Below are 17,345 nucleotides of genomic sequence, written 5' to 3'. Positions count from 1 at the left end.
TAACCTTGACAGTCTCTGCCAAGAATTAAAAAAAATAAAAAAAATTCAAGCATTTTGATCTCCAAACAATCTCTCAACACTGGTCTCCCGGTTCAGGTATAACATCTCTCTTACTGGTTCATTAAATTTACCTAATTAGTCCACTTTGATGAAATTTGGTTAATACATGCTGCTCTATATCAGTACCCTTTGATGAAATTTGAATACCTAATAAGTGCTACTTTGTGATTTAGAAGTAAAAATAAATTCCAAAATTAGGTCTATTTTGGTCAAATTGAAATTTGAGATGGGTTCTCTTCTAGGTACCACTTGAATTTGAAAATAAATTTGATGAAAATAGACCTGCTTTACCTCAACTCTCCATGTACCACCTGACTGGTACTGGTACTGGTACTTCTCTGTACCACCCTGCTTTACTGAGTAATCTCCCACCTGTACCACTTGAATTTGGTTCAAGCTCAGTACCAGTTTCACAAACCTAGGATTTAAACAACCAAGGGGCTACTAGATTGTTATCGTACCTGATCCTTTTAGTGAAATAGAGAAATTAAATAGTTTACTACCTGGATATATCAAGTCTAAAATCCTTACTTGTACCACTAGACTGGTACATAATGTCCTGGGACGGAAGCCTGAATGGTTAATGAGCAATAGATTTAGTGGTTTGGTCAACAGTACTAGTTAAACAAGGTTCTTAAGTAATAATAGCTATGCTATTTCTAATATCTGTTTAAATATAAACAGACCCCCATTTGTATAATCTTCTTTTTAAACAAAGTAACAAGTGAAACTAATTAGGGTTTCAACAACTTGGTTTAAGTTTCATTACCAGTTGCAAGCAACTAAATGTAATGTACCAGTAATGATCTAACTGATACATGACTAATTCCTGAGACTTCGATACTTGCTTTGTTACATCCTGATTTGGTTTTATTAAATACATTGTTATTCCCAGTTCATTATAGTTCTTTTAAACAATATAATGAATATATCTTATGATATAGGAACCTCTGCCAGGTGTACTGGTGCCAGATGTCAGACCAGGTTCAGCTGGGGCCCGCTCAGGCCTCCTTGCTGGTGACATTGTACTTTCTTCTCCTTCCGTCTCTGACCTGGTCAATGTAATTAAGTCCAACACTGAAAAATCCATCAATGTAAAAGTCAAACGAAGCAGGTTGTCAGACCCGCTTGAAATCACCCCTGATTTGAGCCGGGATGGTATGGGCCGGATTGGGGTACAATTATTGCCTAATTTTTGTTTTACAAGGCTGAAAGCAACTAATCTGGCCGAGGCAACATCTTTTGCCACCAAAGAGTATGTTTTGCTGACAGCATCAGTTTTTGAAGGGCTTAAACAGACCTATTTGAACTTTTCTCAGGTAACTTTTTAAGTTTATCAACAGTTTTTATTTAAATGTTGTATTTGGAAATGACCCCCTTAACTGTTAGTTCGGATCCCCTAAAGTAACCCATTTTTTTAGTTTAGATCCGGATTGTCAAATTTGGATTGGGCCGTCAGAAAAAGGGGCCCCGTGCGCTCCACCTCGGACCGGATTGGCCCGGGTTTGAATCGGACGGTCCGGATCTAAACTCAAAAATTGGGTTACTTTAGGGGATCCAGACCCCTTATCTGTTATATATTCAATTGCACCTGACATTTATAGACAACAAACTTTTTTTGAAGAAGTAATTTTTTTTATTTTTTTGAAGAAATTATAGACAACAAACAAGACCAACTTTAGTTTATTAAATAAAACTGAATAACTTCTTGATAATTAGGATGAACTATTTTCACTGACCCAACATCTAAACAAATATATTTTTTGGTTTTATTTATGTAATGGGTTATTATATATTGTTTTCATTGGAGATGAAGAACAAATTTTTGTACATTTAATTGAATAAATGTTTCCATTAAACCAATAATACAGTAATATCTACACTCACATGTGAGAAATATTGGATTGTTAAATATGGTATCTAATTTGCGAGTGAGGCTATGGTACTATGCATAGCGCATATTGCTCCGTACTATGGATCAATAGTAAATATTTTTTGAAAATGTAAAATTTAGTTTGTTAGTAAATTTTCATGCGAAGATAATGTTGAACGGTTCAGATCGACTATTTGAACTTTGAAGGCAAAGATATTGATCCATAGTATGGACCAATCTGCACTATACATAGTACCATAGAGTCACTCTTTAATTACTTGTAACAAGGATGAACTATTTTCTCTAACCCAACATCTAAACCAATATATTGTTTGGTTTTAACTTATTAATAATGAACTTGCTGGTTTTATTGTATCTATTTTGAACAAAGAAGAACATTAAGTTAGTTCTTTTCTTTTTAACTCTGTTATTTAATCATTTTTTTTTTCAGTCAGCTGAGAAGGTTTGAGGACCAGTAGCAATTATAGCTGTTGGTGCTGAGGTAGCAAAATCAAGTGTTGAAGTTTTTATTGCAATTTGCAGCAATAATCAATCTGAACTTGGCTGCAATCAATCTCCTTCCTTTGCCTGCTCTGGACGGTGGGACCCTCGCTTTGCTTTTAGTTGAAGCGGCAAGAGGAGGCAGAAGGATTCCGAGAGAAGTTGAACACAGCATCACCTCGTCAGTTGTGTTGTTGGTAGTAATGTTGTGGTTGTTTCTTATTGCTAGAAACTAGAGTATTAATTATACCCGTTAAGGGTATACCCTATCCTACCCGCCCGTGCCCGCCACCCGGGGTACCCGGGCTCGGTCGGGTACTCGGGTACGCGGGTACGGGCAAAAAACGGACCGGACCGGTTTTTTTGGACAAATACCCGACCATACCCTACCCGACCATACCCGTAACCGACCTTACCCGTACCCGACTTTACCCTACCCGGGTACCCGTCTACCCTTACCCGTACCCGTACCCTTATACCTGACCCAATAATTCAAACCCCAAATTCAAATTTCCCCCCAAATTCAATTTAATTTCTGTTTTTAAAATTCTGTTTTTTAATTTCTGTTTTTAAAATTCTGTTTTTATTTCTGTTTTTTAATTTCTGTTTTTTAATTTCTGTTTTTAAAATTCTGTTTTTATTTCTGTTTTTTAATTTCTGTTTTTTAATTTCTGTTTTTAAAATTCTGTTTTTATTTCTGTTTTTTAATTTCTATTTTTTTATTTCTGTGTTTTAATTTCTGTTTTTTAATTTTTGTTTTTAAAATTCTGTTTTTAAAATTCTGTTTTTATTTCTGTTTTTAAAATTATGTTTTTAATTTCTGTTTTGTAATTTCTGTTTTAATTTCTGTTTTGTTATTTATATTTATATTTATATTTTATTGTTTTAAAGTAAAAAAAAAATAACAGGAAAAAAACGGAAAAAAAAATGAAAACAAAAAAACCAGAAAAAAACAGCAAAAAAAAAAAAAAAAATACCCGTACCTGGACCGCCCTACCCGTCAAGGGTACACGGGTACGGGTATAGGACGGGTAGGGTATGGTTTTTGAAAAAAATACCCGACATACCCGTACCCGTATACCCTAGTACCCGTCATACCCGTACCCGTACCCGTGCCCGGGTATACCTGGGGTACCCATACCCACCCGACCATTAATACACTAGCTAGAAACACACTAAACCTAGATTTCATCAGAGTGATGTTATAATGTTTTTGCAAAGTGTGTGATTGTAGATGGTGTGAAAAAGACAATTTTTTATTATAGACATTATTATAAATAATAAAGGAAAACAATAAGAGTGCTGGGTTTTTTTTTTATGATATAGATGGATTAAAAAAATTCGGATCCGAACTTTGGAATATATTTTTTATTCCAATTCAAAGTGTCTTTCCTTTTCCTGAAAGAGTGTCTGGGTGTTTTTTTGAAACATAAAGAGTGATCGGTCCCGTTCGGCAACATGGATTAAGGGGTGAAGAATTAAGAGCTTAAGGAGCGTTAAGGAGTTCATGTTCGGCAAGGAAAAGATTAAGATAAAAGAAGAATTATGTATAGAAAAAGTCTATTTTATTATGTAATAAGAGACAAAGATCAATATACCCTCATCCTAGATTGTTATATAACATTATTGATAACAGTAGTTGATTCATTGTTTGCCATAGTATAATGCATTTATAAATTAAAGACACAAATTTATTATAAAATGGAAAAAGAACTAAATGTAATTTTTTTTTTATGCTTACAAGGCTCGTGCTAGAAATGTACTCGTGCTAGAATTACATTTCTGTAATTGAATTTTTTTCTAAACCAGCTATTTTTATTAGGGAGAATTTCATATATCCCCTCAAAATTTTCAATATTACGTATTTTTCCCTCCAAAATTGATAATTACATATTTATCCTTTAAAATTATAAAAATTCACGTATTTACCCAATACATCATATTTAACATTAACTTAATATTGATTCCTATTTTACCCTTATTTTGCAGATTTAACAAGATGGGTGTCAATGGAGAGAGCACGTCGAGAAGAATAGCTGTGCGGTGTCGGATTTAGAAATTATTCGTCGGAGAGCTATCAATTTACGCCGGAGAAATCAAGATTTTTCTTTCCCGCGCCTAGGGATGCGTTCCCACTCTAGACAAAGAAGATGACAGAAAATGAATTAAAAATACAAATGACCTTAAGGAGGTCAACTAGTGAGGGCATAGTTGTAAAATAAATATACACTTTTTGGTCTTAAGGAAGCAATTTGGAGTCCAAAATCTTAAGGAAGGGGGTCCTCTGGATTAAGGCGTTGTGCTAAGGAGGAAATTTAATCTTGCAACAGGAGCTACTGTTCAGAAAGATTAACATGGATTAAGAACTAAAAAAACCTTAAGGAGCCTTAATCTTGTTTAGTCCAACATGCACGATAAGATTTTCTTCTGAAACATCAGTTGAGGATTTTTTGAAATAAAAAGAGAGGGTGAATTTTTTTCTAAAATAGAAAACACTTTGGATCCAAAAAAAATATTTCGGACTTCAAAGTTTGGATCAGATTTTTTTTTCCGGATCCCTCTTTGCCATCGAAAAACATTATTTTTGTTTTTCTTTATTATTTAATAATAATTTCTATAAATAAAAATTCTCTGTGAAAATGGTTTTCCTGATTTATTGTTAAGGTAAAGGTATGAAGGTCTCTTTTATTTGGTATTCATCTTTGACACTGTAGAGATTGACAACAATTTTATTTTTCTCATTCTGTTTTGATTTTCTTTCTTTTTAACTCCCACTGATTCTCATTTAGGAGCAAATAAGGTTCAAATTTGTTTCATAGGAAGCATGGATTTGTACTTAACCCGATTATTTCATTTCAGAAACTTTTTATATATGCCCCTCTATTTTATAGAAATCCCATTGTTGTATTTTTGGCACCTGCAAATGCTTCCAATTCAAAATAATTATGATATTACTCACAGTAATTGTGCAAATTGATATTTGGAAATATCTTTGTCTGAATTGAATGCTTTGGAGGTGTTTGGATGCATTATTTTTAAATATTGTTTTGATTTAAATTTATAATTTATTAACGAGTTAAGGAGTTTAGATCCGGACAACCGTTAAAAAATTGATAATTTATTAACAAGGAGTTAACTTAATATTGTTTTGATAACCGTTAAAAAAATAATTCATTATTTTTGAAATATAACAATTAATCATAATCATCATAATATGCAAAATATTCAAATTGTCAATTTAGTCCAATTAATCATAATCATCATAATATGCAAAATAAAATATAACTTTTTTTGGAAATATTAATTACATCGGATTTATTTAGTGAAAAGAATAAAAAAAATGAAAAAGATTCAGCAGTTCTATTTGATAACAAGGAATGATTTTCCTTCCTGAACAAATAATCCTTTCCAAATGAATTATTTTACCGTCAATATTGTTCTTTTGCAGATTTCAACATTGGCACCTTCAGTTGCTAAATCTATAAAGCACAAACAGAAAACATAAATCAGCTGTTTAGTACTGATATTTGTATATGTGCACAAAATGCTCAAATTAACCAAAAAATATTGCTTAGATAAACCTATTGAAAAATCATCATTTAAGTGTTGCAATACACCTATATATCTCTCAGTTTTGTATTGAATGTTTATGATCAGTTGGTTAATTATAAAACCAGAATAATGCACAAAAAACTAAACCGCTATGACTGCTTCCAGAAATATTGTATGCATGCTATGAATCAGATAATTATGATATGGTCCTATTTGAGATAGCTGGCCAGAAATAGTTCATACTTCTTTCATAGTTGATGAAACAGGGGGCCAATAACAGACAAGAATATGCTACTCAAACACCCAGTTCAGTACCATACTGTTATGGAACTAAATCATTTGCATAGGTTCTTTTTGTATTTATAAGCTAAAGCAATAGGTACTAAAATTTGAATCTGTACCCGCTACACTCGTCTCTCCACATTAAATTTATATAAAAGTAGATAAAATATGAATCAGATATATGCTCATTAATATAAAGGTAAGCTAGTTAGACCATGCCAGATGAGGAATTAATTTACCTGAACAAAAAGAGTATTGGCATGAATAAGCTTTTTCTTGCTATCACATCATCTCTGACTTGACCTTGTACTTATAATTGGTGGTGAAACTGATCATGTATTCAAGTCGATTTGGACATAATCCAAATTCCAAAAACAAGTTAGATGGACTGTTATAAAAACAAAACAAAATAAATAAATAAAATAAGACAAATTTAAATTTGGAGGTTTTGTATCATGCTTTGTGGTAGTAAACTTGTGCATTACTGATCATGACTGTTACAATAGCTACATCCATTATTCAGGTTAGGGCTGCTAATGAGTTCAGCCGGTTTGTGAATCGGTGAGTTCAGTGGCTCAATATTTCATAACGAATCGGTCTCGATTCGACTCACTTTAGAAAGAAAAAACTCGGCTTAGCTCAGCTAATGTAAAGACTTACCTCGACTCGCGAGGTTGTGAGTCGGCTCGCGAGCCGGCTCATATTTTTTACTTATTTGCACTTTCCATTAAGCAAACATTTTTTATGAGCAATCGAGCAATTGTTTTGACTTTTGAGGGGTTAATACAAGCCTATTGCTTAATTTTTTTTATGCAGATAAATTTCAAAATTCAATTTCATTTTTTTTTTATGCGGATAAATTTCAAATTTCAAAGTTTTTTCAAATTTCAATTTTTTTTCAAATTCAATTTTTTTTTCAAATTTCAATTTTTTTCAAATTTCAATTTTTTTCAAATTTCAATTTTTTTTAAATTTAAAATTTCAAAATTTTTCAAATTTAAAATATCAAAATATTTAATATTTCAATTTTTTGTTCAAATTTCAAAATTTTGAATTTTGAAAAAACTTTGAAATTTGAAAAAATAATTGAAATTTGGAAAAACTTTGAAATTTGAAAAAAAAAAATTGAAATTTGAAAACAATTTGAAATTTTGAAAAAAAATTTGGAATTTGAAAATAAAATTGAAATTTGAAATAACTTTGAAATTTATCCACACAAAAAATTGAAATTTATCCATATAAAAAAATTGAGTAATAGGCTTGCATTAACCCCTCAAAAGTCAAAACAATTGCTTTATTGTTCATAACAAATGCTTGCTTAATGGAAAGTGCAAATAAGTAAAAATATGAGCCAGCTCGCGAACTCACGAGTCTAACCAAGTGTTTACATGAGCCGAGCTCGAGTCGAGTTTGAGTCGAATCATTTTGCTTCTTTCATTGAGCCGAGCCGAACTTTAATCATTAACAGCCCTAATTGAGGTGCTTGAATGTAATACTAAATGAAAAGGGAGGGCAGAAATGTAAATTACCTCTTTGTTGGCTCTGTACAGTTGTTGTTGCAATTATCATACTTTAAATAATCTATATGCTGCATTTAATGTGGAAAGAAAAATCAAAATTCTTGGTTACATTGTGAAGATCTTACGATAAAAAATAAAACTACAAATACAATTCCAGCATACCCACGTTGCAAATGTGTTTGCATCTTTCTGTTCCAAGCCTAGCTAGTGATCCAGGCATTCGATTGCTGCATGTAATTTGATACCTACACTTTAAAAGAAAAAGATCGTTGATTATCAAATAAACAATGTTTGCTTCACAAAAGTCATAATAAAAAGTAAAAACTAAACACGGAAAAATTATAATTACACAGCATCAGAGTATATCCTTGGTTTATGACCTTAGCTGTGATCAGAATCAACTAGTGTGCCTGATAGGAATGTTTTCGCCCCATTGATAGTCACCTTGGGAATGTGCTTGAATTTGATCCTCTCAGAACCAGTTTCTTCTTGGCTTACAATCTTTGACAGCAACCTCTCAGTACAACGGTTGATCTCTAGCTTCTGTGCCATTATTGTGGTCAAGTATTCTGGGAGGGTTTCCATTTCAGATTTCCACAATTCCATCGTCTGTACTTTAAGGTTACCCACATTTATTAGATTGTCAGCACCTCTAATATCTAGGGACTCCAAGGAAGTAGCATGGTGGGAAAGACCCTCCGGAAGAGATCTCAAATGGGGACAATTATAAATATCTAAAATTTTCAAGTTGGGCATGGCTGGTTGTTCCTTATTCCACTGCCACTCTTTCCAATTTTGCATAAAGAAAAAACATAGTTTCCTCAATTTGGGAAATGCGGGCTTGACAGAACAACTCATTGTTGTTGAATCTCTGCTTTGGATACCCCCCAACAAGAACTCTTCTCCTATATTCACAACTGAATCGGCACCAAAAACCCCGAGAAACTCCAAATTAGGGAGTAGGCCTAATGATGCAACCTCCTCATAGCAGGCACAATCATCGATCCATAGATATTTCAAGTTTGGAAGGTATGCCCCAGAATTCAGCCAATTAGGAAGATGAGCACCGAAGTAATTTTCAATTGTAACAGATTGTACACAAGGTGGAGGACGAAGCTCATTTAAAACATTCTCAGTGGTCATCTTCTTCTCATTGGTTTGGGAAAGCTGTTGCTCTGAACTTAAAGTAGTGTACCCTAGGGTTAGTTCTCGCAACTGATCCTTGCTCAAAAGGTTTGCTTGTTTTGCTAGGTTCATATCAGATACTTTCTCCAAACACTCTAAACTAAGAATAATTAGATTTGATAGAGTTTCTAACTCATCAAGGCTACTGAAGCCCTCCAAGTTGTTCTGATATGGCTGGAATCCGTGTAGTTCAATGAGCTTGTCTAGTTTTTTCAAGCCTGCAGGGATTTTCTCGATCCTTGATTCCGTAATATCGAGAAATTTCAGTTCTTGTAGATTGATGATATTTTGAGGGACATGTGATAAATTTGAGCAAAATGAAAGATTTAAATATACTAGATATTTGAAGTTTCCAATGGAATTCGGAAGTTCTGTTACCTCTGATCTTTTGACATCTAAGTATCTCAAATGCACGAGGTCACATAAAGAATTTGGTAGTATTGAGAAATTGGACTCACTCAGATCTAAGATGCGGAGGTTTGACAAGGCTTTACACAAATCATCAAGTCCAATTTCAGGTTTACTATGATGCAATAATAATGTTCTCAACCCTTTTTCTTTTCTAATTACTCTAGAGTTCACCTCATTTCCTTCTATTGATAACCTTCGTATTTTCTGTGAACCCTCTGTTTTCACATCACTTGCCTCTCGTAATACACAATTCTCATTTTTTCCTAAATGGCGGGCGAAAGACCACAAAAGGTCATGCATTTTAAGAGATTTTTCACCATATTGATTTGTGCCAATCTCTTCCAAAAGATTCCGTAGCACTAACTCCGTATAGTGCCCTGTCCCCAAATTCCAAAAGTCTCTCTTATTTGGCAAAAATCCTTCTGCTAGCCACATATAAATTATATATGATTTCCTGTAGAAAAAATCTTCAGGAAAGAGGGAGCAAAAGATGAAGCACTGCTTCAGAGGTGATGAAAGGTCCTCGTAGCTCAAGTACAACGCTCGATGGACATCTTTTGGCAGTCCATCCTTGGACCAAACATCGCTTCTCAATACTGCTTGCCACTCGCCTTTTGTTTTGGGCTTCATGTAAAGCACACCACCTATGCTTTTAATAGCAAGAGGCAAACCATCACATTTTTCAACTAGTTGTAACCCAATTTGCTTAAATTCTTCAATCTCACTCTCCTTCTCATTTTGAAATACCTGTCAGATATATGTCAAGTGTCTTAGAAACTTAAGACCTTTAAACCAAATGACACATTGATAGATAACAAAAACTATTTTTCAAAGAAATGAAAAAAAAATGAGGATAGAAATCAGTGCAACCAACTTAATTTTGGATATATTATTTTCAAAAGCAGTGTAACCATCTAAAAATGAATTTAACACGTGAAACAAAAAGGTCGGTATTCTGTCCTATTAAACAGCTTATGCTTTTTTTTTTATTGGAGACCCGTAGGCATGCATTTAATAACAGTTCATTACATACTGGATAGAAAAGACAAATTTAAATTGCAGCTAAGATATTAAACCTAGTCCTAGATAAATTAAAACTAGAAAGTAAATGAACAGTATTGGTAAAAACTAAACTAAGTAAACAGCTTATGCTAATAGAGACTAATAAATTTAGTACAACTACTGCAGTCGACAATGGCTGAAACTGGATTTTCTTTTTTTCCTTTTAATTAAATTATTTAGATAGGCCCTTGCTTGCCATTTTTTTCTTAAAACAAGATGAAGATCTGAGCGAATTACTGAAACTGGAATTTAGTTTTACTAGATTTGAAATAGAGTAAATCAGTTTAAAACATAGTTGAAACATAGCTGCTTGATCTAAAAGAATGCAATTATTTTCAATTTCATATATTCTCTTTTGTAACGCAGGAATAGCATGATTTCTTTTATTTTCTTAAAATCCATGCAATGTTGAGACCACCAATAAGGAGTCTGGCTAGTATAACATTAGTGTAATTTCAGTCTATGTAACACCAACTCTAAAATCTATCGAATCGACTTCAAATGGTAAATCCAAATCATTAAAACCAATATACTTTATTAGTTGTGCATTTACATGCAAAATTTATAATTTTTCGAATTTATTTAGTATCAAGTCAAGCGGTCAAATGTGTGAGTTTTTAAATTAATTTCAATACATCCATTTTTCAATATTTTTACCGCTTGATTTGATACTAAAATAACTCAAAATTATAAAAAAAAAATTGCATATAAACACATCACTGATAAAATAAATCAGTTTGAACGATTTAAATTAGTCGTTTGAAATCTATTCAATCAATTTTAAAGTTAATATCATATCCCTAACACCTATGTCATACTACCCAGACTACCAATAAGGTTTAATCATGCAACTGTATAACTATATATGATACCTATTTAAAAAGAAAACTTCAAACTAAGATAAATCTAATTTATTAGATATATTTAAAATTTTCTCAGTAATCAGAATATGATACGGTCACAGTCTGCACGTATCGGTACGTCCCGATATTTAAAGGTTTCTAAACGGAGCGGTTATCAGATCCACCGCTTTAACGTATCTGGTATTTGTTGTTTGAAATATATTTATGTATCAAATGTGGGACTAAGGACACGCTAGTATCGGAACTGCTGCTCCATTCCGGACAGTGACGCTGGGTAATTTACTTGTTTTATGGAAAGAAAGCCCACAAATATTAAAAAGCCCATTAAACTAATTGATTTTAACTTGAGATATCCGTTGTACGGTGGGGCAGCCTCTTTTTTTTTTTTTTTTCTTTTCTTCCTTCGGTTCATCTCTTCTCCTGTTCTCTATTTTTCTTTTCTTTTTTAATTTTTTTTACTTATTTTTTTTTAGTTTTATTAGTGGTTGTATTTCTTAATAATATAAATGTTAAATTAATTATAATATAAGTGTTGAATTAATAATATAAATAAAATAAAATAAATAATATATATATATATATATATATATATATATATATATATATATATATAGAGTAAGGCTTGGGTGCTATGGATAGCATAGAGGCCTCTATGCTACGGCTCAATATTCAAGTTTTCAAAATCCAAACGGTCGATCCGAACCGTTCATCTTATTCTCCATATTAATATCTGCTTGGAGACCAAATTTCATAATTTTCTGAATTTTTTTACTATTTATTAAACCACTTTGAAAATCGCTCATCCAACGGTTTTACTGTTTTGTATAGCCACCGTTGGATTAACAATTTTGTAAAATACTTAATAAATAGTACAAAAATTCACAAAAATGTAAAATTTGGTCTCCAAGTAGATATTAATATGGAGAATAAGATGAACGGTTCGGATCGACCGTTTGGATTTTGAAAACTTGAATATTGAGCCGTAGCATAGAGGCCTCTATGCTATCCATAGCACCCAAGCCTTACTCTATATATATATATATATAATTAGCTTATTGTCTCCTAAATTTTTGAAAATTATCGTATTGCCGTATTTGTTTCGTATCCGATACGATACCCATATCCGTATACATGCAACATAGCTATTAAGATACAAAAAAAATAATTTAGTTTTCTTTAAACCTCGAGATATAATAAATTGAATTAATTTTTACTTAAAATTGATAAATAAAATATTTGAATTAATCTTTAAAAATTAGGAAATTGAAAAGCTTCGAGGACTATTTTAGTAGAGCTTGCCAAACGAACTGGGGGGGGGGGGGGGGGGGGGGGATTACAATGTAATGTTGATGCCGATTTTTTATAAATAAGAAATAAAAAAATAATAACGATAATAAGGAACATTTCTATGAAAATTCAAAATCTATGAAGAACGCTACTTTTCATTACGTCCAATGATATCTGCACGTTATGGAGGACGTCCTGTGTTTTTTTCTATTTCATTAACTAGCAATTAATTAGATATCGTTGATCAGAATGTTATAATTGATAACGTCTGCTAGACGTTATAAATTATGACGTTTTTCTTAGATTTCAAATTCTAATTCAACCTTTCACTATTGTCAATATTCTTTTTTTTTTTAAATTTCTTATTAATAAAATTTTGGCTGTTTATGTCATGTACCGTATTTTGTCCATCAATTAAAAAAAAATCTTATATGAAGAATAACAGAATCGATGACCAGTGTTTATATAGGATTAAATTATATTAGATTTGTTAATTAATCCACTATCTAATTGTTTGTTTAATTAAGGACCCAATACTTAAAATCATAATCTAAACAAAGTAGCAAGGCTAAGGCATTACCTGTTTTACTAAGAGAGACCAGCCATCCTCATCAGAGAGCTTCTTCACCCGATGTGATTTTGATGCTCCCATGCGATTCGCAACATTTCCATCCCGAGTAGTGACTAGTAGCCTACTCCCATGAGCTCCCCTACTCATGGGAGCACGCAACCAGTCTTTTAAAACTGCTTGACTCTCTTCCCAAACATCATCAAGAACAAAAAGAAACTTTTTACCCTGAACGAGGCTCTCGAGTAAAGGCACCAGCTCTGATCTCTCCTGAACATGCACAGCACCGTGATCACCTTGTGCCCCTCGGATTAGACACTTAAACACTTCCACTATTCTCACCTCCTTTGAGATGCATACCCAGATTTTTAACTGGAATCCCTCAATTCTCCGATCATTGAAGATCCTTTTTGCGAGAGTGGTCTTCCCAATTCCTCCCATCCCCACAATACCACAAACACGGACATTTTCGCAACCATCATTCTCTTCTTGGGTCAGCCAGTTCACTAGAAGCTCAGTATCTTCTTCAATCTTTTTCCCCGCAATATCAGCTAGCACAATCGAGGGATCAGTCTTGCGCCTCATGACCGAGTCCACTCGGCTACCCTGATCGAAAGTCCCCGGTAAGATGGCCAAACCCAGATTAGCCTTACTCTTGGCAATCTCCTCTAGCCTCAAATTGATCTCCTTGATTTTGGAACCAATCTTATGAGCAAATGATGGGTTACGGAAGCAAGACAGAAAATGGCAGCCACAGTGAGCATTCAAAGAGGAACGGGAACTGGAGGTGGCAGGGTCCTCCTTTGCCTTGATTAGACAGAGGTCAATGACTTCATCGGCATCGTACATGACATCCTTGAGCTTCATAAGCCACCGCTCGATGGCACTGCTCGTGCTCTGCCTCCTCTCTGCATCAGCAAGGACACATTGGATGTCACGAACGGTCTCGTCGAGCTTCTCAATCTGGCCAGGGATGCCCAACAACATGCCCACCTCCTCCTGCACCATTTGCATGAGAAGTTCGCTAAACTTCGACAAGAAGGCATCAAGTATCATCGCCATTTTTGTTTAGAACGAGAGCTGCAGCTAGTGGTCAGAAGGGAAGAGAAAATGGAATGGAGAGAGTTGGAGAGTATGGTTCTGGAACTATAAAGAAAAAACTTCTATCGTTTTGAAATAAAGTTTATATCGTTTTGGGTTTTGGCTTCTCGTCTTGCTGGAAAGTAAGCTGTCAGCATCCCACGTGATTGAGACTTCGAGTTTTTTTTTCTTCTTCCAAGCCCGTATGCCACTTTTAGTACTTTGAGATAAAATTTAATAATAAATTAATATATAATTTTGATTATACATGATCTAATTGGAGGGATTTGATGTGTAACATGGTTTAATTTTTTGTATTATTTAGATTTTATACATAGATGATTTCAAAAATTATTAAAGATCTACTTCCGATTATTTTTGAATTATATTTGAATTATTCTGAAATCACGAATTTTTTAATCCGTCAAATCGAATCTACAAGTTTATTTTTTAAACATAATTCCCATTTATATAATTGATTAGCCCCCTAATTTGCTAGCCAAAATTAGAACAAAAAATATAATACAACATACATCATGAACATACAACATACAACATAAATTGATTCATCAGAAACATAAACAACACACACACACAATTAATTATACATACATGCTTACATTCATACATACAACATATCACGTGCAATTCTCTGTTACAGGCTTACAGTTCATCCAATACATATTTGTTTTTCACCCAATGGATTATGGATCTAACAAACAAAACTATGAATTTAATGTTTCGTACCTCGTTTACAACCTCATTCAATAACAGTGGGAATGGGAATAGGAACGGAAATAGAAAAAGTTTGAACTAAAATTTACTGTTTACGTGAGAAAAAAAAAATTCAATCTGAGTGAATTTTTTTTTTCCCACATAAACAGTATTTTCGGAATTACATCCAAACAGGCCCTAAATGGGCGGGTGGGAATTAAAAGTTGATTGATAGGCAGGTGGCCCTGCTCCCATGTGGTGCATTATTTGGATGTTTTGTGCACGGACTTACTATTTATACTTGGAAGAAAACTTGTCATCCAAAAAAAGAATCAAACCTTCAAAGTTTTCTCAAGAGTGAAATATTTATAATGCATATTCTTAGAATATTTTATTTATTAGTCAGAAAAATTATAACTTCTTAAAAATGACTCTTATCAATATTTTTAGTACTTTAAGACATCCATGAAGGAAAACTTGAAAGAAGATATTACAGAAATTGTATTGAAAGCAATTTATTTATAAGCAAAAACATAAATTATTTTCTACAAGTGTTTAATTAAACCTCACCGTATAATTAAAAGTTTAGTTTTTTTAAGATTAAACTATATAAAACTGGAATTTCTCTTCGGACCTTGCTCCAAAAAAAATTTATTACAGTATAATTAAATTTTGTAGTTAATTTATATACAAAATAATATTCATTACACTATAATTTTTTTTACTATTTTTAAGATAGGTATAAAATCACTGTTTCGAAACAATACAAAAACAATGATTTTGTACCTATCTTAAAAAATAGTAAACAATTTTTAAAAAATTATAAAATTTCATCACCAATTATATTTTAAAATAAATATCATGTTGAGCTATTCAAATCGACATTTTGAACTTTAAAAAATGAAAATATAAAACATGAAGCATGATGAGGTATGCAAAGTATTAGTTATTGAAACCCTCCTAAAATTTTATAATATGTTCAAATTTCATAATGCACAAATCTTAGAAAATATTTTGATAGGGGTGTTGTTGGCCTTCTCCATAAGTGCAGCATGGGTCCACCCCCAACTAAGCTAACGTTGGAGCTGAGAAACATTTATTGGAGAGCGACAGGACCATCATGAATAAGAAAACTGACAAGGTACTTTTCAACAGAGCCCCTGCATTATTGGAAAATATTTTGTGAAAAAAATACTTAACAGTGAGCCATGAAATGCACAAAGAATTCGGAGAAAATTGGTCTTCCTAAATTAAGAACTACATTTCTTTTTTCTTAACTATTTTTTTGAGAATGTGGTTCCGGAACTAAATTTCTTTCATTATATATTTTTGCTTACTTTCTACTGGCTTTTGTATATTGCTAAATTTCTACTGCTTTTTGTATTGATTAGAGGACACCGAGTAAAACCTGTTATCTCAATAAAAAAATTGAAAAGAAAAGTCAAACCTTCGAATTGTTCTCAAAAGTGAGACGTTAAAATGATCTTGTAGGAATCATTTATTGCAAGTTAGAAAAATTATAACCTATTATATATCTCAATATTAATGTTTCAAAAGTGAGACTTTGTCAAGATATATTTTTTTTATACATGGAAGACATCCCGGAATAAAATCAAGAAAAAAGATCTTGGAAGCTGTGCAAAACATTCAGTATTTTGTTTAAATTAACTATATAAAACTAGAATTTGTTTATGGGATTTGCTTCAATAAAACAATCTTAATTAAGTCAAATAAATTTCATAATATTTTCTAATTTCAGGATACACAAATCTCACAAAATATTTTCATGCACGCCCCTTCATATGTTGAAATTGTATCATTGATTTAAAATAATAAAATCTGTAATCTAAAAATAAATAAAAGAATTATATTTTTACATGCGAATAACTTTTAGACTTAATAAACAAGATACATTAGTTAGATCTAATTTATTAATGTTTCCGGAGTTTATATTAGGGTTCTAAATAGATACGCTATAGCTTTTCCGAACCATAAACGCTAACCTATGAGATAAAATTGCGCTAACTCAGCTACGACCGCTATAGCTATAATAGCTGACCGCTATTACTGCTATATGAGACCCGCTATAGCTACCGCTATGCTACATTTTTTTTTTTTTGCAATTTATATGGAATTCTGTACTTCTATTCTTATTTCTAATGCTACATGGTCTTCTACGATAAGTATACTAAACCAAACTATATGCTTCTATTTTTATTTGTGATTTATTTTATCATTCTATATCGAGAAATATTCAAATACTAATTCTTCATTTTGATTACTCTTTTTATAGTATTCATTTATAAAATTATTATCGTTCGTTTCAATGGAAAGCTGATTTTGATTATTATTATAATTATAAAATGTTTAAATATGTATATTGACTT

At 32.4% G+C, this 17,345-nt stretch overlaps 1 protein-coding gene, 1 long non-coding RNA gene and 1 pseudogene across 4 annotated transcripts; 1 reads left to right on the top strand and 2 right to left on the bottom strand.

Moving 5' to 3' along the window:
- Nucleotides 1-9: 9 nt before the first annotated feature.
- Nucleotides 10-2,694, top strand: LOC144545188 (putative membrane metalloprotease ARASP2, chloroplastic pseudogene; annotated as a pseudogene). Its single transcript, XR_013508420.1, has 3 exons — nucleotides 10-96; nucleotides 1,005-1,379; nucleotides 2,385-2,694. The product of XR_013508420.1 is annotated as a putative membrane metalloprotease ARASP2, chloroplastic pseudogene (transcript).
- A 2,987-nt stretch (nucleotides 2,695-5,681) lies between these two features.
- Nucleotides 5,682-6,600, bottom strand: LOC144544881 (uncharacterized). Its single transcript, XR_013508353.1, has 2 exons — nucleotides 6,508-6,600; nucleotides 5,682-5,913 (listed from the first exon to the last, which is right to left on the bottom strand). It is a non-coding gene; the product is annotated as an uncharacterized LOC144544881 (long non-coding RNA).
- A 1,134-nt stretch (nucleotides 6,601-7,734) lies between these two features.
- LOC144544726 (putative disease resistance protein RGA3) lies at nucleotides 7,735-14,356 on the bottom strand. 2 transcript variants are annotated; one of them, XM_078293270.1, is made up of 4 exons: nucleotides 13,177-14,356; nucleotides 8,138-10,131; nucleotides 7,951-8,038; nucleotides 7,735-7,856 (listed from the first exon to the last, which is right to left on the bottom strand). In XM_078293270.1, exons 1-2 carry the CDS (start codon nucleotides 14,224-14,226, stop codon nucleotides 8,170-8,172), a joined length of 3,012 nt encoding a protein of 1,003 aa, XP_078149396.1. In that variant the 5' UTR covers nucleotides 14,227-14,356; the 3' UTR covers nucleotides 7,735-7,856; nucleotides 7,951-8,038; nucleotides 8,138-8,169. The 2 variants fall into 2 exon arrangements, with proteins under 2 accessions (XP_078149396.1, XP_078149397.1); XM_078293271.1 differs by having other exon boundaries at nucleotides 7,951-8,033; nucleotides 8,169-10,131.
- Nucleotides 14,357-17,345: the final 2,989 nt, after the last annotated feature.

This window comes from Carex rostrata, chromosome 27 (genome assembly GCF_964058835.1).
Source record: "Carex rostrata chromosome 27, lpCarRost1.2, whole genome shotgun sequence".
NCBI classification, from domain to species: Eukaryota; Viridiplantae; Streptophyta; class Magnoliopsida; order Poales; family Cyperaceae; genus Carex; species Carex rostrata.
This window is presented reverse-complemented; position numbering and strand designations above follow the sequence as displayed.

Excerpts from the sequence above, each read along its gene's own strand:
- LOC144544726 (XM_078293270.1), bottom strand. The coding sequence starts at position 14,226 with ATGGCGATGATACTTGATGCCTTCTTGTCGAAGTTTAGCGAACTTCTC. Across the intron at positions 10,132-13,176 it reads GGTCTCTCTTAGTAAAACAG|GTATTTCAAAATGAGAAGGA; the intron begins GTAATGCCTTAG and ends TATATCTGACAG.